The sequence below is a fragment of the Opisthocomus hoazin genome, chromosome 2 (assembly GCF_030867145.1).
Source record: "Opisthocomus hoazin isolate bOpiHoa1 chromosome 2, bOpiHoa1.hap1, whole genome shotgun sequence".
In the NCBI taxonomy this organism is placed as follows: domain Eukaryota; kingdom Metazoa; phylum Chordata; class Aves; order Opisthocomiformes; family Opisthocomidae; genus Opisthocomus; species Opisthocomus hoazin.
This window is the reverse complement of record NC_134415.1, coordinates 55,505,710-55,527,235: the sequence shown is the minus strand read 5'-3', so window position 1 is coordinate 55,527,235 and position 21,526 is coordinate 55,505,710. Positions and strand designations below refer to the sequence as shown.

General features: G+C 41.7%; 1 protein-coding gene across 2 annotated transcripts in view; it reads right to left on the bottom strand.

Annotated features, from left to right (window-relative positions):
* Positions 1–21,526, bottom strand: part of UTRN (utrophin) — a 394,109-nt gene that overhangs the window by 326,921 nt on the left and 45,662 nt on the right. For both annotated transcript variants that reach the window (XM_075413727.1, XM_075413726.1), the window contains one exon: positions 4,893–4,954. In XM_075413727.1, coding sequence (XP_075269842.1) covers positions 4,893–4,954 — 62 coding nt within the window. The remainder of the gene's footprint in view (positions 1–4,892; positions 4,955–21,526) is intronic.

Below are 21,526 nucleotides of genomic sequence, written 5' to 3'. Positions count from 1 at the left end.
GAAAGAGGGTAGGTTTAGATTAGATATCAGGAAGAAACTCTTTATTCCAAGGGTGGTGGGGCACTGGAACACGTTGCCCAGAGAAGCTGTGGCTGACCCCTCCCTGGCAGTGTTCAAGGCTGGGTTGGATGGGGCTTTGAGCAACCTGGTATAGTGGAAAGTGTCCCTGCCTATTGCAGGGGGGTCGAAACTAGATGATCTTTAAGTTCCCTTCCAACCCAAACCATTCTATGCTTCTATGTTTCTACATAACCAAAAGGGAAGGGAGTCGCAGCTCTCAGGTTTGCGAGGGTTTTGAATGCAGCTTCCAACACCTTGGAACAATGCCCCCAGCTGGCTCCCGTTCAGTAGCCATCCATACCCAAGAGTTACAGCTGGAGAAGGCGGGGGTGGGGAGGGGGTGGAAATCCAGCATCCTTTTCACTGAATACCACAAGCACCTCTGGGGTCTTACATTCCTTTTGCAGAGCACAGCCTTCCTAGCAATAAAGTGTTTTTGTCACCCCTGTGGGAAAACTTCCCAAACGTAATGAAGACACAATTCTTTGTGGCAATAGGAAGAGTCTAAATTTGCCCACGTTGGATCTGTGAACTTCCTCTGGAGTGACAGCACTAAGCTCTGACAGGCTGTAACAGATCTGACTCCATGGGTCTAAATTAAGAGTTAGGGCATCACGTTTCTTGTGCTGACTCTGGGTCCTACCTGTCAAGTTGAGAAATAGCAGAAAAGGAGAGTAACGAATCTGAAGGCAAACTTGGAAAAGGAGCACCTTGGAAAATGGGAACACAAACGCTAACAGAGTGGCTTCTGAAGAGAGACAAAGAGAGGGCAAGGCTAGGACTGCTTAGGCAAAGAGATGCAAAAATAGGACTAAGCACACAAGTGTGAAATCCTGTAAGGGCTGGGAAGGTGAGAAGATGTAGAGTAGGAGTAGGAGAAGGAGAAAGGAAGGACAGACAGAGCAGGTCTGGAGCTTTAACAAGAAAAGCTGGGTCCTGCTGGGTAAGCAACTAAGTGACAAAGACAGAAGTGGGAATGAAATAAGCAGGATAATCAAAACTCCAGATTTGATGGGATTTCCTGGGCAGGCAAGCTTTCTGACACAAGAGGGTGTAACAGTAAGGGGGGGAGAGCAGGGGGAAACAGGGTCAGAAAGTAGGAGGAAAGGAAGTAAAGAAAGCAGGGCAGAAAAAAGCCCAGTCTAAAGTGGGACACAAGACTCCTGAATCCCTCAACATGCCTATCAAGTCTTCTGGAAACCTTCTAGAGTTGTGAGTGCGATTATCCAGCCACCATACTATGCAATTACCAGCTGAAGTGTCAGAAGTCTGTATGATGGATCCAAAAGTCCCAGGCCTGCTAATACACCATGCAGATAGATACAGATTGAAACTATTTAGAAGTTTGGAAAAGTCAAAACTAGGGTTGATTGCAAAACCTTTGTTCATTCCCCCTTTACTTATGTGTAACAAATAATGTATGGCTAACAGAGCAGTAAGTTATCCTGTGGACCTGAATTTAAACTCTACTTTTAGCAAAGAGTTCCCCTGTAACTAATCAGAATCATTTAAAGCAAAATTTTACAGGTAATCACTAACGGCGTGCCAGATTAAGAGACTTCCCTGGATCATTAAACCCAGTTCTTGCTGATACCAGCATCACCTTTTTGAAGTCCCTTCTCTATGCTGATCAAGCTCCAGCTGAAAACCTGCTAGATATTTTAGATGGTTTTCTTAAATTTGCAGAAAAGATGAACCCTCTGAGCTCTGTCATAAGACCCAACAAGAGCTCTAGTTTATACGAAGATATTACAGAAATGTCAAATCCTTTAGATCTGACCTAACCAAAGCCTCAGATTGGGCACTCAAAATTAGTAGCTACTTCTGATATTTGCCTTTATTTACAGTAGCTGCAAACACAAAAGACAGTACTTTCGCACTGCAGAAAGGTGTTCTGAAAAATCTATCCATTAATACCTACGAACTGGTAAGTATTAATTAAAAAAGGCTAGAAAAAGGTAAAGGGATAGAAAAAAGTATAAAAAACCCACAATTTCACAGTATTTGAAGAGCATACATTAACTATCCATGCAACTAGATGCCTTAATTGGTGGGCGGTACCACAGGGAAACAGCTAAATCTGACTCTTAAGACTAGACTGGATAGAGCAATGGAAAAATATACACTAAGGCAAAACATCACATGGCTTAATGTAAGGATATGCTGAAATGCTCTGTATCAATGTCTATTTGAATGCAAACTTCCGTGTTGGTTAAAGCTTGGTAAAATAGACTGTTTGTCTAACAATTTTTATTCCCTTTAATTTTAACAAAACATCCTTACAAGACAACCGCCACTGGCTTGCGAATTGTAGTGCATATGGCTCTGCTAAAGATTTCTACAGAAAGCACTGAGGCTTGACTGAGTGAATTTATTGACCTTAGGACTCAATCCACTTTAAAAGAGCTTGTGCCTTCATTTCAAAAAAATACATGCAAATAAAATGCATTCTGTTCCAGCACAGTTCAAACAAAGAGCACAAATACAAAATACTGTACTGTTCAACTAAAGGAAGAACTTGTATCTCACTGAATAGGTGCCTGAAGCAGATGTGCTGTGAGGTACCCATACATGAGAGACTTCCTACGTTTCACTCATCTACCTGTTCTCTGATAAGAGAGGGGAAAGACATTGCTCTTTTTCCAGATCCTTCGTAAAACCCTACTGAATCGATTTAAATCAAGTTCAGCAATTCTGAGTACATTATGCAATTGCAATTTTAGGATTTTTTTTATATGTCAAGCTAGTTTATAGACACTCAGCTGTTTGCTTTTTATTTATGCATTTAAATGAAGGGCAACTACTATATAATTAACATGAGAAGAGAAGTAAAATTCTTGGAGTGAACTTTGCAATTCCATACAAAATTCCTCAGTTACCATTTTGTCTTCTGCAATGTAAGTCAGATTACATTTACCCAGCCTCTAAAATTTCTCTATCCTACCAAGCACCGAATCAATCTAGTTCACAGAAAAGGAATTTTAAACAACCCAAATGGCTTGATAAATACAAAAAACTTCAAAAAGACTGATATCAGTCTCTTTACATTTTCAAGACACAGCTGAAACTAGACTTTCTTACATGAGGTGATTTCTACTTAACACCAGCAATTTCCTTGCGATCTCAACATGCCAGTCTTCATAAATCTGTGTCTATTCATGGAAAAGTAGCTATGCTCAAGTTTGAATTGGATGTGCGGTAGTCAGGAATATGTCCTTTTATACAAGTCTCTTTAATCATTAACATGGCTTTCATAGCTTCAAGTAGTTTAATGGGCCATGAAGTTACAGAGTTACTTCAAATCTAATGAGTATCTGGCCATACCCCGTGGCAAGGAAATCCAGGAGCTAAGCAGGATCCACCTGAATACACAGTATAAAGCAAAAGCCGCTTTATAAAATATGGGTGTACAAGTGTAAGGACTGAAAACAAGTTTTACCTATTTCAACACAATGTCCATAACACACACAAACAAGTCACACAGCACACCCTCAGTATCACTGTCATTTCCATGTTCATGCCATCTTTATGCCAGGGTAAGTCTCTACGAACGGGCCCTCCTTTCTCCCCGTGTTTTCACTCCTTACAAAATCCTGCCCTGCCGAACCCTCTTCCTGCAGGACTGCCTTTCCTCTCAGCAGCAGTCAGAAGCAGAGCACAGAGCAACCAGTTACGCTTACACACTCCTCCCCTACAGAGCAAGCCACCAAGAATGCACTGGATGAAGAGTGCGGGATATCAGCTTTCAGCCAAAACAAATCTAAGCCAAAGTGAACCAACGAAGGCCACAAGCCTTGCATTGCCCAGCGTTCTGTTGCACAGGAAGGGAAGGAAGGTAAAAGTTTCTTACTCTGTTGACCAAGAACTTCAGAAGGGCAGCGCTCCAGAGGCAGCCATTCATTGCTATAGCACTGTCGTTGCTTTATTTAAGAAAAAACATACCAAGGCCCCCCCCCACACGCACACCCCCTTCCTTCTATATTTGTATCTATTTTCAGGATTTCACATGCATGCTCCTTCTTGTTAACAGAGTCAAAACAAGTAGTTATCCCACTTGCAGCACCATGCTGGCTAGAAAAAAAACATGAGTTTTCTCTGATAATAGCCCAAATTCCTTCACACATTCAGACTATAAAGTAGGGAAACTTCCCATAGTCATCGCACTCCTGGGCAAAGTGTTGTTTTTCACTATCAGCAAACCCGCAGAAAAAGCAGGCTTTAAATAGCATCCCAAAGCAACCACCACTTCCTTTCTCATCCCAAAACACAAAACAAGCTCCTCAGTAAGTTTCAAGTCAGTAAAGAGAATTAAAACAAGAAATGTACAGCATAAGACCTAAGGAAAAGTCAAAGTGAGCAAGTAATTATACAAAATTTCATAGTCAAGAATCAAGTAGCAACACCAGGTGGCTTCAACTGGAGGTTTGCAGAGTATTTTGGACGAGTAAAGCTGATTCAGCAGCACTGAGAGTAAGCACAGTGACTAAGCTTCAAAATCTGCTGTAATGCACTCAGAAAACTGCCTGTAGAAATCAACTGTATAAAGAGGACCAAAACCCAAACAGACACTACCATGCAAAAATCTGTATTTTAATATATTAACAAATGGAATCTTCCGTTTTGTCTTAAACAAGACATGTAGTACCAAATGTTTATGTGCATGGAGAAACAGAGAGGGAATAAATATTACAGTTTTTTATGTGTTTTCATTGCACATTTTGACATATTTTACCAGAAGTATTCTGCAAGAGTAAGAGCACAGTACATTTAACCAATATTGTTCTAAACAGTGAATCAACTAAAATAAAGTAGTACTTTCAACCCAACATTACCTTGGAAAACCGAGCATTTATCCATTTTGTGAAGGTCTTTTTCTGTACATCATTGTGTTCATCTGGAAAGAGAAAATAACAAGAAAACAATGAGTGAAAACTCATTCTTCTTAATTCTAGATTGATCAAAACAGGCCATACTAAATAGTACCTTGACGTAGTGGGAGAATTTTTTGCTTAATCAGTCAATAAAGCTGTTCCAATCTCTACGAGACTTTGGTACTTGCATCGTCACACAAATATTTCATTTTTGCTACCAACCACAGCAGTTCCTTTGCATTAGAATCAGTCTTACAGCACCTCCTGGGCAGGATATCGATGCACTAAATCCACAGGCTTCCCATCTGGTGAATAGCAACCTATGAAACCATACACTTAATCAACAGACTTTGTCAACGCCTTAGCAGTCATGGTGGTGTTAGGTTGACGGTTGGACTTGATGATCTTAGACGTCTTTTCCAACCTTAATGATTCTACAATTCTTTTTGCCTGTATGCATTATTCCAAAAGCTGCTAAGGTTCTTATTCAAGCTTCCGATGCAGATAGTAACCTCCTTCAGTACACGGCACAACAGCTGCAATACCTAAGCTGCTGGAATAACCCTTGAAGTATTCGCATCCTTACCTAGCCTCAGCCTGGTTTTGCACCTAGGTTAGGAACCATGGTAGTGATCGTCCACAGTCAAGTTCAGCTAAAGTGAGGGAGGGCTCCGCAGCCCTTCCCTTCACACATCCCTACTGGTATGGCACCAAAGTACCACCACCTAGGGTCCAGGAGGACCCAGCAGGACACCTCTGGGGTAAACTGCACTAAGCAGTGCTAAGGGCAAGACTGTGCCTCACCGCCTGCACTTAATGACAGTGAATTACCTGCTGACAACAGACCAGGCAAAGGAATTTGGCACACCATGGATTTTCAAACCTGCTTGCTGCAGCCAAGAAGAGATATATACGCAGCCTCCAAATCCGTGCAGCAGACCACAGTCAAGGCAGGCAGTGCCTTCCACCGGGCAAATTCAGTTTGACAGCTGCAGCCCAGATCATAATCTCCAAGAAGCCTTCAAGAGCTTATGGACAGACCAGCCCAGAGGTACTCTTCTAGCACCTGCAGCATGCTACTGCCTGGGATGCTCTCCTGTAGACCTTTTTGGTGGCATCTGGCACTGTTTTTTCCAAGCCCCTTACCACAACAAAGCGTACCACCAAGGTGTTCAGACCATCTGTCCCTGCACCATGATGAAGTCATAAAGAAAACTGGATTGAAACTCAAATGTTCCACATCATGGAACCATGAAAAAGAGGGAAAAAATGTACACAGTCTGAAGAGAATCAGATTATGATTAAAAGGCACCACTTAAAAGATCATACAAGTCAAACAGCAGCATTTGAGACCATTGTACAGTGAAGTTTTACCTACAAACTCCAGATGTTTACAAAAAAATCACAGAATACCAGCAGAAGATTCCTTAGGTAGATGACCTCAAAATTTCCTCTTTTTTCCCCAACATGCATCTGAAACTAATGCCATCCATGTCAAATATATCAAGCCACAGATCTGTTACACGTGGACTACTGGAGCAATAGAACCACCAGGTGGTTTTTACTTAGTATACATGAACAAGAAACAGCAGTGACTAAGGCTCAGTTCAGACAAGAAAAGAAGTCACATTGGTAAGAAATGAGATGTAACAACAGTTAAAAGACTTGATAAACTTTATGAAAACGTTCATGTCAATTTAAAATAAAATCTCAGTTCTGGGCTTCTTTTAGGCTATGGCTGAAAAACCTGTTTACAACATGCCAAAGAGTGCCTGTCTGCTGCAACATGGCAGCCAGTAACTATTATTTCACACTTCTGTGCTTCTCCTCTTTGCCATCTAAAGTTGATCCAGCATAGCCTACTCCTCAGTCGCACTTTGAGCTCAACCTGAAATCAGACAGCTCAGTGCAGAAAAAGATTTTTCTCACAGAGTTTTAAGATACGTACAGTGCATGCACAGCCATGCTTAAAACATCTCATTCAAATTCAAGCTACTGTTCTGGGAAACACAATTACCTAAAAGATCTCATTAACCTGCTCTCTTCCCTCAGTGAAATAAAGCACTTTGCCATCAAAGACAGATAGGGTCTACCAGCAGGATACTCCATGCCAAATATCCATCTTACTGGAGACTGACAGGGTCAAGATTTAAACTCACAGTACACTGAATGTATTTACTACATAGTAAGGAGACAGAAACAGACTAGATTATCAACTGCCACTGTTGGGCCAAAAAGCTGGCTTTGTACAAAACTCAATCCCAGACTCTGTCCACCGCTTGATAATGTTTTCCATTTACATTAATTGCAAATACTATTTGTATTGAATGTATTGAGATTTAAACATCCTTCTTTCTCTTTAACCCTCTTTCAGTAAACTTTGTCCCTCTTCTGCCAACACCATCAAGGGCATACCTATGCACCAGGATGCTTTCCTAAGGTTTGGTCTGCTCTTTTTCCTTCCCTAGGCTTCCCTATGTGAGAATCAAGAAGAGTAACCCCAAAATTTGAGGTCTCATATTCTTTTAATGTGCTCACTCCTTAAGATGATACAGGCAAAACATGAAGAGAAGCCAAAAATAGATGCACTGATTGTGTAAAAGGATAACAGCGGTCATGAAAAGTGTCATGGATTTATAAATCCTGTGTGCTCAGAGCTCCACACACCTCAGTCTTGGTGGGCTCAGCCCCTTCACAAGCACACACACAGCCAGAGGTGATGGCTTTTCTCAGCGTTACACCAGCTTCAGCCTGCCAGGACTCAATCAGCCTTGTGCCTACGGCTGCTCCCCCCAGGCCTCAGGTCCAGGTTGCTTAAGTGCTCACGCTGTATGTGCTGCAGTAGCATACGTGACATTTACTAAAAATGCAGCCCTTTTCCCCTCTTTTTGAAAAGAGGGTTTCCTGGGGACGGGGGAAAAGAAAAAAAAACAACTAACAAACTACAACACACATGACTTCATAAACACAAACTACTTCATCATTAATGGAGGAAAAAAAAGAATATGAATGTATATACCCCTACTATCTCTTCAGTATCAGAGCATCCTTTAGTCCGGTTAAGCAAGTAATCAGAACCACCTCCACCCCCACTCGACTCCCATCTTCCCAAAACATTCTGCTCAGTTGTAAAACCCATTGCTCGATCAGGCTATGCTTTCACGTTTGCTTTATAGAAGCCTCTGAAACCCGAATTTTTTTAATTGGTCGCTATAGCTAGGGTAGTGTCAAGCTCTCTGCTCTAAATCCCTGGAAATAAATTTGTAACTGAAATGCTTGTGCTTTGTTAACAACAGTGACAAGTTATTTTATCCCTTAAATTAATTTTCTTTAGATTCTTCTGAGTCTGTAAAGCAACCCCCAGAGTCTGACATTACGATTCAGACAACAAATTAGCTGCAGTCAGTCAAAAAACAATATAACCATTCAGCAAAGCATGTGGTACTCTAGCCAGTCAACTTCTCACATGAGACATTAAAAACGTCAGCAAGGCACAGCCTAGTGAGAAACAAATTCATCAAGTCACTAAAACATTTGTGTTTCCTTTCACAGTGCTGCAGTCTGACAATAAAAGCCAAGGACTGACTGGGGGCCAAATTCTGCCTCATCACCTGTCAACTGTTCCCTCTGGCCAACATGGCTCTGCCTGCCCTTCAGTCACTTAATGGACTTGTAATGGCTGACGTCAGAACAGTTTGTTCCTTTAAGAGGAAATAAAAAGAAACCTAAACACACACACAGAGAATTAAACTCTTGTGATGACAACAGAGAGAAGAAAAACTTCCTATCCCGGATGCTTGTTTGCTGAAGCCTGTTTCTGTTACACAACATGATGTTTATCCATGCAACTGGTGGTGTTAGGAGCGTACCCAGTGCCCGTGTCCTGGCATTCAGTCACCCCCAGGAACCACTCTTCTGGCCTTGCATACCTCCCCTACCCACAACGTTTTCCCTTAATTGTATTGGGAAACAGTTCAAGTCCAATCTATTGCCTTGTGAATATCATGTTCAGGAGCAAAAAGGAATCTAAATGGTCTACAAATAGAGGTAATAGCCAAATGCCTCACCAGATTGTGGTTTGCCCTTTATTTAACCTCTGCTTCACACTGAGAGCCAGCTTTCTTATTTCTCCAAAACACATGACATGCTTACATGACAGAACTGTGTTATTTAGTTTTTGAAAGACAAAAATCATCACACCCAGAACAGCTGGCAGAGCTACACTACAATGAGAGTGCCCTGGAGAAGCATACACTCTAAGCTGGCAAAAGAAGTACAGAAATTGCTTGACCATTCCAGCACAAGTTACCAAGGGTCATCTCACATTTTAAGACTTAAATAAGGGGGTGGGGAAGGCAAATTTAAGTTCTCAGCAAAGGAATTTAGAAATAAAAGAAGGAATTAGCCTGTGGGTTTCAATTAAGACACTTGGAATGTAACAAAGTTAGAAACATATCTTTGCCTAAGCCTTTAGGCAAGAGAGTATCTATTGTAGACACCACCCTACTAAGGGCCAGCACACTTCTGAAACTCTGAAAACATTAACATAAAGAGGAGAAAGTGTTGTATTCTTCAGTGCAGCATTTTCTGGATAGAAAAAGCGTTTTGAAAGTAACCATCTTTTTGTCTAACTCACTCGGACTAATGCACGTATAAAGACACAAAATAAGCATCTACTTTAAGGATGGAAACCAGTGTGGCTTTTATCCCTGCTAGCAAGAGGCAAAAAGCCAAACAAGCCACAAAGCACCCAAGTTTGTGACCACCAACTTCACAGAAGAGCCTCTGATTCTCTTTGGGAATGTTGGACCCTGACTTCATTAACACAGAATAATCATTACCAGCAGCCCTGAGGTTTTGGGATAGGCTTATTGGGGGTGTGATGTTCGGGTTTTTAAAAGAAACAGAAAGTAAAAGTTCAAGACTGTTCTGCAGATCCCTGCTTCTCTTGCAACACTGTGGCAGAACAAATGGTTCCAGCAACAAGTAATACGCTTCTAAGCTTTTACTTTCGCACTGCAATTTTCATTTCTGCAATCAGCAGCGAGCACAAAGTTTTCTTTCATTCCTTCTCCTTCCCCTCTCCATCAGACTTTAGCAGTTGGGCAAGAACTCAGTTATATTAATAACCAAACAAAAAACACGAAACTAAAAAAACCCCTGCACCTCACTCCCTGGTGTTTCCCAGCAGCAGAAACCATTAAAAACAAGACACCACAGACGAGAAATGAGGACCACCCCCTGATTCTCACTGAAGTGTGCTGTGAGTCTAAGCTAAATTGTATTTACTTCACAATAAAAAAAAAAAATTGCCCAGCAACTGATAACTTAGAAGAAGGCATCCTCACAGCTGAAGCAATATTAAAATAGCTGTTTCCATACCTCCCAGCAAAAGCAATCTAACATGCCACACTGCCGGGCTCAGTGCAGTGGAATGATGATTAAAAGGAAGCTAGAGAAAACAGCAAGCTCTCGGGAGACAGAAATAATGCTGTGGCACCACAGACCAGGGCTGAAGACCCATGCTGGTCAGCCAGTGACCTTCCTGTTTTCACAGGACAGCAATGCAAAACCAAGAATTCGATGCGAAGCATCCCAACACCTACATGGGGCTGTTCCAGAGGGTAGCCAAGGCCTAGCAACCCTGCATTTCACTCCAACAGCCTGCAATGGCTCCCTAACTTTTGGTCAAACCAAGCAGCGTCAGCTGCCTGTGCAAGACAGCCCTCGGAAGATTTTGTGTGCAATGCAAATACGTTTGGGTTCTTCTTTCACAAACTGCCAGGGATCACACACCAAGGCTGCAAAAGTTTCTGCCAAAATCTTTGGTTAGAGCAGAGGGTTTCAGCTTTCAGCAAGTGCATTGGGGGGGGGGGGGGGGGACGGACACGACACGACACCAAACAAAACCAGAAATAAAGGTACCAAATATCTCTGTGATGATAAAGAGTGCATTGGATTATATGCGCCCCACAGCTATCAAAGGACAGACTTCACCCACAGGAAAATGCCCTCATCATCTCCCGGAGGTCCCAACCAACACAACTGGCACTTGGCAAGAGAAAGGCATATAACTCCTAGCCAAAATCTGGCAATTAAGATGTTTCTAAGCACACAAACAGGAGGGTACTTAAAGAGATAGAGTAAATATACAGGCACAAATACAAGGTAGGAATCACAAACCAGATTTGCTACAGCTCATTTTGTTAAGGACACAGATTAGGTCTTTGCATTTCTGAGCAGTTACAAAGAAAAAAGTATTGCTTTCCACAAGCTGGCATTAGCCATCTGCTCTTTTTTCTCTGCCCAAATTAGAACTATTATTAGGCTCACTTGCATTTGTGGAGGTGATTCATGGGATATAAGGTCACAGGGATCATTGTGATCATCTAGCATAATCCTCTGCATAACACAGGAGACGTCCCCATAAAAAGCCCATCTGCATTCCAGAGGGAAGCAGACACACAACAGATGTCACAGACCCTGCACAGGCCCGAGTAAGCAACGGTGCTCGGGCAGAGCAGGAAGTTAAGCCATAAACTGTATACATGCAAGTGTCTCTCGGCTAGTTATGGCAGCATTTCAAATCTGGCAGACATCACAACCAACCTTGTTTGAACATCTTCAGGAAACAACGTTCACAGCACAAAAGATGTAACATCATTTTCCATCTATGATTACGTTGTACTCTATGGCAAACTTCCCTAAAAAAAAAAATTACACATAGGAGACAACTTTTTTTGAAAAAGTTTTCATAGTTGACTGGAAAAGCAGACCCAATGTGGTAGAAGGAAACGCAGTAATATCCCAGAGACAACTTTTCACAGGTACTCTTAGAGACGAAACATATTCCATGTGCTGCTCTGGCCAGAGCTCCAAGTTTTTGTCTGACGGAGATGGCTGACTTACTATATGAAATAAGGACAGGTGGTCATATTTCAGAGAATTAAAAAAACCACCAGATTGGAGAGATAATTTTGTTCTCTGCAACAGGCGGGTAAAGACAGTAGCACTCTGCAAAGTTCTGATTCACAACCCTGAACTTCTGTCCCCTCATACTCACAGTCTTTTATACCAACTCTATTCAACCAGAGGTTTTCCTATCTTCTTTTTCCAAAAATCCAAAGGCTGCAATACCAAATCCTCCTCATCTCCTATTTCCTGTCTTTTCACACCAATGTTAAAACTTTTCCTGAATCATCCCTCCAGAAGTGCCCATCTTTTTCCCAGGCTCCTCCACCCATCTCTCCCCACCTTGTGCTAAATCTCGTTCCAACACTGTCCATCACCATTCCTGCTCTAAGCCTGTCAGCTTTTCCCTACACATACAGAAGCCAATTCCAGAGGCATAAACTAGCAATACCTGGCTCCTACATATTACTACGTGCTCCAATTTCCCAAGAAGTAGATTAATAATGCTTGGCTTCCTATATGTTAGTATATGCCCACCAGTGCCAGCTTCTCCCCAAGACTTCTCTGGCCTCTCATTGCAAGCTTCCATCCCAGCACAAAGGTACAGGACATAGGTAGCTGTGTATACACCAGCTGTGTATACACCAGATTGTACCGTGCATGCAGATGCTGACTGGCCATCAATCAAGCAGCAGGAAAGACATCTGTGCATTTTTTTTAAAAACAACTTCTTTAGTGGAGGCACTGCATTCAGGCCCTCTTCTTCTTCCAGCCACTGATATTCACACAAACTCTGCTACTTAATTAGCTTTATGATATGAAAATCTGATTAAATTTCCCACTAGTTAATCCAAAATGGACCAATTTTGCAGAAAAAAAAATGGAAAGACAAGCACAATCAAAGTATCCTACTTTCCTCATGAAAACAGATGAATCAGATTTCAAAAATGTGGACACTGTTAGCATATTTTAAAAGTTACATAAATGCTATTTAAATGTTTCTGCAACTAAGTTAACTAAGCACCTCCCAGTACAGACCATATTGGTAACATTTCAGTGACAGCAGCATGGAGACTAGAGTTATTAAAAAAAAAGGAATTTAAAACCCCATGGAATTCAAGTCTTAACTAGCAGTCCAGTATATAAGAAATTCATAACATGACAACTTCAGCAGCAGAGTTATGCAAAGTCATGATATTAGTTTTCTGGGTTTGATTGCCTCAAATTTCTCATGGTATTCAGAAATCTAGTGTTAAAACAGAAAAAAAAGTACACATTCAATTGTATTTCATCCACAGAATGTAATAAAAAAAATTAAACTTCCCAGTGTTAATAAATTCAGAAATTAAGAAAAAGAGAAAAGTAAAGAAGTGTCTTTAAAAAGCCTTAATGCTCTCTTTGTCACTTGGAACAATATTTCTAGACCCCCTAAAAAACCCAAACACAATGAATGGGCATAGTTTATATACCTGTTGCAATTTTGTAACTGTTATAATCAATATCAACAAAAGTCTTCCAGCACTTTCATAGAAATGCCTCAAGCCATCTTACAAGTATTAAGCAAGCTGCACCACCTGTATGAATCCCCTACTCTTCCCATTGCTCCCAGGAAGTTTAGTAAGCTTTCACATTGAAGTGTTTTCACAGAAAGCATAGCATAGCAGAGGTCACAAGGCATCTGTGGAGATCTAGTCTAGTTCAATGCCCCCGGTCACAGCAAAGTGCCCAGGGTCATGTCCAGTCAGGCTTCAAAAATCTGCAAGGATGGAGACACCACAACCTCTCTGGGCAACCTGTGCCAGTATTTTAATGTAAGTGGAATCTCCCATGTTTCAGTTTGTGCCCATTGTCTCTTGTCCTGTCACTGGGTATTGCTCAGAAGAGCCTGGCTCCATCCTTTTCGCATTCTCAGGTATTTATAAACTTTGGTAGCTTCCCCCCAATCCTTCTCTTCTCCAGGCTGAACAGTCCCATCTCTCTCAGCCTTTTCTTATAGAAGAGATGCTCCCTTCCCTTCATTGTCTTAGTGGCCCTCTGCTGGCCCTCACTCCAGTATATTCACATCTCCCTTGTACTGGGGAGCCCAGAACTGGATCAAGTACTCCAGGTGTGGCCTCATCAGTGCTGAGTAGAGGGGAGCACATCCAAGAACATGCAGCATGATCATGGTAAAGAAAAGGAATGAAAGAAAAAGGAAGCAAGCTACTCTTTCACAAACTTGCCGGCATCTAAAGCTCATCAAGTCACATCCTGAAAAGCTGCTCACTAAAACACTACATACTGAAAAGCTTCTACACTCTTCTGTGGCCAGCTTATAGCCATAGACTAACACATTTTAATTCTTCACAACCAAGACTCACATCAAGTTATGTTTCCCTTATGAATCCCTCAGCAGGCAACACTTAGAAGAAAGAAGCAGGAGGGAAGTAAGCCCAAACACAGAGTATTCTTCAACTCAAAACTGTTGCATACTGATCTCGGCAATGAAGTTGAGCCCAGTCTTTACAGAAATTAAATAGGAAAGTAATGTTTAAAAAAGTATACACTGTTTCTTTTATTTCCAGACAGGCTAAGTCTAAGCTTCATTAGCTATTGCTTTATTTTGTCAAGGATCAGTCACACTGATGTCTGTAAATTATTTACCTTAGCCTATTAACCTTTGTAGTTACTAAGAGGAAACCCGAGATGTAGAAGGTTTAAAGGAAGCCCCTAAAATTCACATGCTGTAGTGGTGTTCTAAACATAAAGGAGAAGCAAGCAAAAAGAATGAATAGGATGACTGAAGAATTCACGTCCAAAATATTTGTTAGTGCAAATCACATCAAATACTCTCATTTCTATCCCTAAAATACTTGAGCAAGCTCACTACAGAAACTATCACCATAAGTTAACCTGCTCTTAGCTTCACATCATAGAATGGTAGGGTTTGGAAGGAACCTCTGGGGATCATCTAGTACAACCCACCTGCCGAAGCAGGGTCACCTACAGCAGGCTGCACCATGTCCAGGCAGGTTTTGAATACCTCCAGAGAAGGTGAATCCACAGCCCCTCTGGGCAGCTTGTTCCAGGGCTTCATCACCCTCAGAGTGAAGAAGTTCTTCCTCATGTTCAGACGGAACTTCCTATGCTTCGGTTTGTGCCCGTTGCTCCTTGTCCTGTTGCTGGGCACCACTGAAAAGAGCCTGGCCCCATCCTCTTGACAACCACCCTTCAGATATTCATAGGCATTTATAAGGTCCTCTCTCAGCCTTCTCTTCTTCAGGCTAAACAAGCCCAGCTCCCTCAGCCTCTCCTCATAGGAGAGATGCTCCAGTCCCCTCACCATCCTTGTAGCCCTCCGCTGGACTCTCTCCAACAGTTCCTCAACATTCTTGAAGTGGGAAGCCCAGAACTGCATGCAGGACTCCAGGGGCGGCCTCACTAGGGCACAGTAGAGGGGCAAGAGAACCTCCCTCGACCTGCTGGCCACACTCCTCCTAATGCACCCCAGGATCCCATTGGCCTTCTTGGCAACCAGGGCACACTGCTGGCTCATGGTTAACCTGTCGTCCACCAGGACACCCAGATCCCTCTCCACAGAGCTGCTCTCCAGCAGGTCTGCCCCAAGCCTGTACTGGTGCATGGGGTTGTTCCTCCCCAGGTGCAGGACCCTGCATTTGCCTTTGTTGAACCTCATCAGGTTCCTCTCTGCCCAACTCTCCAGCCTGTCCAGGTCACGCTGAATGGCAGCACAGCCTTCTGGTGTATCCACCACTCCTCCCAGTTTTGTGTCATCAGCAAACTTGCTGAGGGTACACTCTGTCCCTTCATCCAGGTCATTGATGAAGAAATTGAACAAGACTGGGCCCAGTACTGACCCCTGGGGAACACCACTAGTTACAGGCCTTCAAGCAGACTCTGCACTGCTGATGACAGCCCTCTGAGTTTTGCCATTCAGCCAGTTCTCAATCCACCTCACTGCCCACTTCTAGCCCACACTTCCTGAGCTTCCGTAGGAGGATGTTATGGGAGACAGCCTCAAAAGCCTTGCTGAAGTCCAGGTAGAAAACATCCACTGCTCTTCCCTCCTCTAACCAGCTGGTCATGCCATCATGGAAAGCTATCAGATTGGTCAAGCACGATTTCCCCTTGGTGAATCCATGTTGACTATACATGATAACCTTCTTTTCCTCCACTTGCTTCACATGGCCCACCCAAAGCATTTTAACTGTCCTGTACTGTCATCCAGTCCTGGCGAGGAAGATCAAGTGAAAGGCAAGTCCATTTCTTGAGATAAACTGAATATTTCATTTCCCAGTCACATTCCTTTGCTGGCCAAAGAAAATAAATATTGCACCACTGGGGAAGGGGGAACATTCGTGCAGAAAAACATGATGCTAAGCAAAGCTTTGAGCACTTTGTCCATGAAGAAATTACTATTCTTTCTCTAGAGCTAAGAGGAAACACAGTCATAAAGGTGTCTTATCTAATTCATGTATTTTGTGAGACATCTTAATGAGGAACAAACAAAAGAGAAATTGAAGTAAAGTATTCTGAATGGTTCCTTCCTATGGCTTCTGGCAAACATAAGAATTTTCTTTCGTCATCTTTTCAGAACAGCAGTAGGTCAAGGCACTGCTAATCCTATATCCTAATTAAACTCACATTTCCTTCCCTGGCTTAGTCACTAATTAGGCCCCAAGCTTGAACACCCTCCCTGATTAACTGCTCTGAAAGTATATAAATTCTGTTTGACAATTGCAGGATAAATATCTGGAGTACATATAAAATAGGTATTTATGCAATCAAGCAAGCCACTATCACCATCAGTTTGAGCTCACAGAAGACTTCCTACTTGAGTACAGAAAGCTCCTTCAGGACATACCACTCCAAACAGCGTGACCAAAACTGGAGAAGGTAAAGGAACAGAGCAATCAAAAGGAGAGCAACCAAAGTTCAAAGCCTATCAAACCTTTGGCAGAACCTGAGCCAAGGGATTTCAGCAGCCAAATGTTTAGGCAAAGGATTGCATATACACATCCCAATCCTCGATGTTTTTGCTATTTAATGGCCAGCTTTTAGGTGGACTGTGATGGAACCTGGGGGGTTGAGTTGTGCCACTTTAACACATCAAATGGTTTTGTGAGAGCATGTGAAATTCGGAACAGACATCAACTTTACCTTCCTAGAAATTTGCTATACAAAAAGAAAGATCACCTAATGAAAGTAGATAATTACAAATCAGATTATTACTGCTGCCTCCAGCAACAGCTCCAGTAGATCAGTCACACTCAGAGGTGCAATCCTGTCCCAGTGCAATTTTAGAAAGAGCTCTCGCACACCTTCCCAGTGCTAAGGAGTCACAATGCAGGCTCAGGATTCACAGCCCTTGCCCAGGAGGCAGCTGCCCAGCTGAAGCAGCTCAAGAGCTTTAAATACCTGACTTTCTGTTTCTCCCAAGGTCAACGACCCTGCAACACAGCAGGTGGTATCTGTGCCTCAGTGAGACTGGAGGTTGCAGCCTGAATATCTCCAGCCCAAGTACCAAAAGTAATGATGATAACCACCAGTGAAAGCATGACCAGCGAGGGAACTAGTATAAATGGACTAAAAAACACAGAAATAAGCTTATGAAATTAAGAGTCCACGAAAAGATGGATTTAATTTATGGCTGAAGACATCCCTGAACTACAAACCACTGGTAAATAAGGTATACTAGAGGAAGCACCACTGAAGACGTGCTTATAGAAGAAGTATAAACACATCGCATCTAGCTGTGGACAACCACCACAGGTACCATGCCAGGCTAAACCCAGCACAGCCCTCCATACGGTAACCCACTCTCCTGAGTATCCACTGCTAAATCCAACAGGAACCGTGAATCCGAGCACCCAGGTTGAAGAGATGCAAGTAGCATAAACCAGTTCATCAGACAAATTTCAATGTTGAAACTGCCAACACAGAGGATTATTAAGAGACTAGTTCAGTAACAGTGTTCAAGATCTTTTGAAACTAGATCTGTGATGTAACTTTGACTTAACTAGACAACAGTATTTTAAACTCAAGGGCTTAGCAATTTCCTCCCATACAGGAGGCCTTTGCATCTGAATGACATCTAAAATGAAAAATTAGCTTGCAGCACAGGAAGAAACACTATGAGGTTTAGTCAGAAAACAATTTTTATCACCAATGGGCATAAATCAGCATATAAGCACAGACATATGCTATTGAGCTTTGCTGGAACAACTACATTGACTTGGTATATGAAAAACGCGCACAGGCATCATTAATAACAAAACCTTTTCTAGCATAGCCAAACCTGTGTCATTGAACTTTTGTTGGCTTAATTCACTGATTTTGAGGAAAAGAGTATAACTACATGGCAGATCAACTCTTTCTGCCAGTAAGAAAGGGAAACTATAAGGCAGACCAAAAGCAAAATACATAGTACAACCTCTGTAGCAGACAAAAGCATTTGATGCAATACAAAACAGTCATTTCCTCAATTCAAAGGCTTATCCTGAGACCCAGATCATTTAGTTGGAGATACTTTAATCAATAAAAATACTCACACTTTTCCAGTGTCATACTGGATTAGGAGTAAGATCAGCACTTGTCCTAGCTTTTTCTGGAGTTGGAGTGAAGATCCCCATTGCTGAGTCACATAATGCAAGAAGGAATTTCTTCCAAGGTATTCATACCCTCATCCTCACCCCAGAAAGAAAAATTATTTCCAAGTAGCATCAAATAATATTTTTTTCTATAAACAATTAGTAATGAACAAATATTTCCCAAACTTCCCAAAAGAAATACATGATATAAGCAGAGCTAGAAGAGCTGTGCTTCAAGGGAGGGTTCAGCACGACATCCAAGTCTGAGGTTGGCTGTTCGTACCTTATCTGCACATCCCCAGCTCTCTCTAGAGCCAGCCACACATTAGTTTCTTCAGACCTGCCCATATAAATACCCCCAAGCACCAGCCAGCTCTGGGAAAGCAAAGACCAAGTGCTCCAACATATTTGAGCAGGCTGTAAAGGGTCTGGATTAATGTGTAATTGCTCAGGGGTAAAGGGTCAAATGAAGGAGAGAAAGGACATGGGGATAAAGCAGAGATGAAATCCCAGAAGCATACAGAAGACCACCGCTTTATCAAAGAAAAGCAAAACTCTTATGTGGTTCCCCTATGGGGTTAAGAGAAGCTTGCTTTCTATTTAACATGTATTTGCACTTCTCTGAGAAAGCTACTATAACAAGGTAGCTTCATAAACATTTACAAGAATTTCAAATTTCAAAGTCTCAATAAAATGATGCACTTAACTTATGGCAAACTACAAAGCTCAGCAGTGAAAGAAAGAAAAAACCAACAACGCATTTCACACACTTCAGGTTATGCAAATAGAAGTAACATCTTAATGGAAGCAATAAAAAGGAAGATTATTATTTCTGAAACATTAAAATAACATTACCATCACAGAAAGAACAAGTGGTATGAACAAGGTGAAATACAACTACAAAACAGAAATCACAGGTAGTCTCCTAAAGGCACTGTAGCCTTCACATGGCTTGTCTTTGAATTTTTAGCTTTGTATACTACAATCTAGGTGTGTGTAAAAAGTGTGGAATGCATCTAGAAAGTACTTTTAACTCAATTTTAGATCCTTTTCTACAAATGTAAAAGTAAAAAAACCAGGTTTACTTCCAACATTCTGTGTTCGTAACTATGACGAGTAACATGGGTACTTCTGTCAGTGTTATCTGCATCACACAAGGCAAAGCTAAGAGCAATAAGATTGATAAAATTTGCTAGAAGCTGTGACATTTCACTTCTTATTTTGCACTCTGAGTTAAAGCCTGATCAACTCCAAGAGCACCACACACTGACATCTTGATTTTAAGAAAAAGAGGAGACTTAGAGCAGTTCTGGTTATTCTCCACATGTCACACAACCTTGACTAAGGACATATTAGCCCTGAATTAGCCTTTCACCAAGGTGTCTTACCCATACTAATTTCAGAAGGGCAGCACAATGAAACTGGAATACTCTGCAACTTCTTTACTTCATTGGCAGGCATTTTTTCTTAATCCTACTCAAGTTCACAGCAATGTGAATTTGCAGCAATACATAGATGTACACATTGGGCAAAAAATAGGTGATTAAACTGGCTGAGGGTAGTTAGTACTTTTGTCTTCAAAGACAAGCAGAGAAGGGAATATGACACATGAGATGTTCAATGTGTCAGCTAGTGTCTGGCTACTCTGTAATTGCCAGATGCTTGTGAAGCTGTTATCATGCCTGCAATTTAGTCAGATTCCATTTTCCACCTACACAGGTCTTAAGTTGCTTGGCTTTAACCACTGTAATACGAATACAGCTGAAAACCTTAAACAGCTTAACGTCAAACAGCTATTCCAAGATTTTTCTACAGCTGTTGGTCCCTTTGGACAACAGTGCCAAAAACTAAATCACAAAACTACTTAGTTTTTTAAGAAACACCACAAACATTTTCATCCACAATGCAACGATATAAGAAGTTTAACTCACATAGTATGGATCAGAGCTTCATATCTGAAGATCTCTAATTTAATGTCACCTACCACTTCTGATTTTCCACACTAGTGTATATTAAGGCTACTCCTTAAAAGTTAGAATACCAGAACACACAAGCAAAGCAGCAGTACAAAAAAAGGAAATAAAACTTTTTAAGCTGCAAAGGGGCAAGGGAATGGGAAACAGTAGTAACGATGTATGGAAGGGCATATGAGCTCATGCATACGGCTGGCTGAAACACCACATTGCAAGCTGCAATACACTGTTCATATTTCAGGCTGTCCACTGCTGACACATATAACAATCCTGTGGCAGAAGTAGGATCATTTACAAAACCCAAGTACTCATGAAGCCTACCACATCAAAGTGGCAAGGAAAGAATTCTTGCAATCACACGCACGTCTGCGAGCTGGTGTAGCAGGACCAGATGCCTTTTGAATATCCCAGTCACCTACCTGCCTGCTCAAACAGCACAAGAAACATTATCACTGTCCAGCACTCTTGGAAATGAAAATTCACGTCTGAAGGGTAACTTCAGTGGCCAGATGTTACAGAATCTTCCAATTTTTATACAGTTATTCAACTAACTATTGCTATCATCCACCTCAAAGTTACACAGGCCGCGTAACAAAGACTCTGGAAGTGCTAAAAAGGCAGTATGAACTGGAATATTGCTTCTTGGCTTTACCCTCCAGCATCTTTTCAGTCCAGATATGGACTGGCAAAAGTCTTCTTGTGAGGCCGGTCACGTAGACTTCTGTTTATTCAGAAACAGAATCCCCAAATTTTTCAGATGGCAAGTAAACATTGAGTGAAAGGAAACAGTATAAAGGAGAGATCACCAAAAGAGACAAAGAGACAGTATCTACGGATGACACAAAAAGGAATACATGGGAAGGTTCTTGCTATCAAAAGAATTAGCATGACTAAGACCTGATTTTACAACCTATTATACTACTTTGAATTTTGGTGCATTAATTATAATCTTCTACGTGAGAGGCTTGTCTCCAGTCCTGCAAAGAAAAGTATACAATGGAAAAAAATAACAACTTGCCAAAGACTAAACAAATAAAAGCTCAGAAGCTTTAGTCTTGTCTATAATCAGAGTCATTTTGTTCCACTCTTTCTATTCATGTCACAACATTTCACTATTACT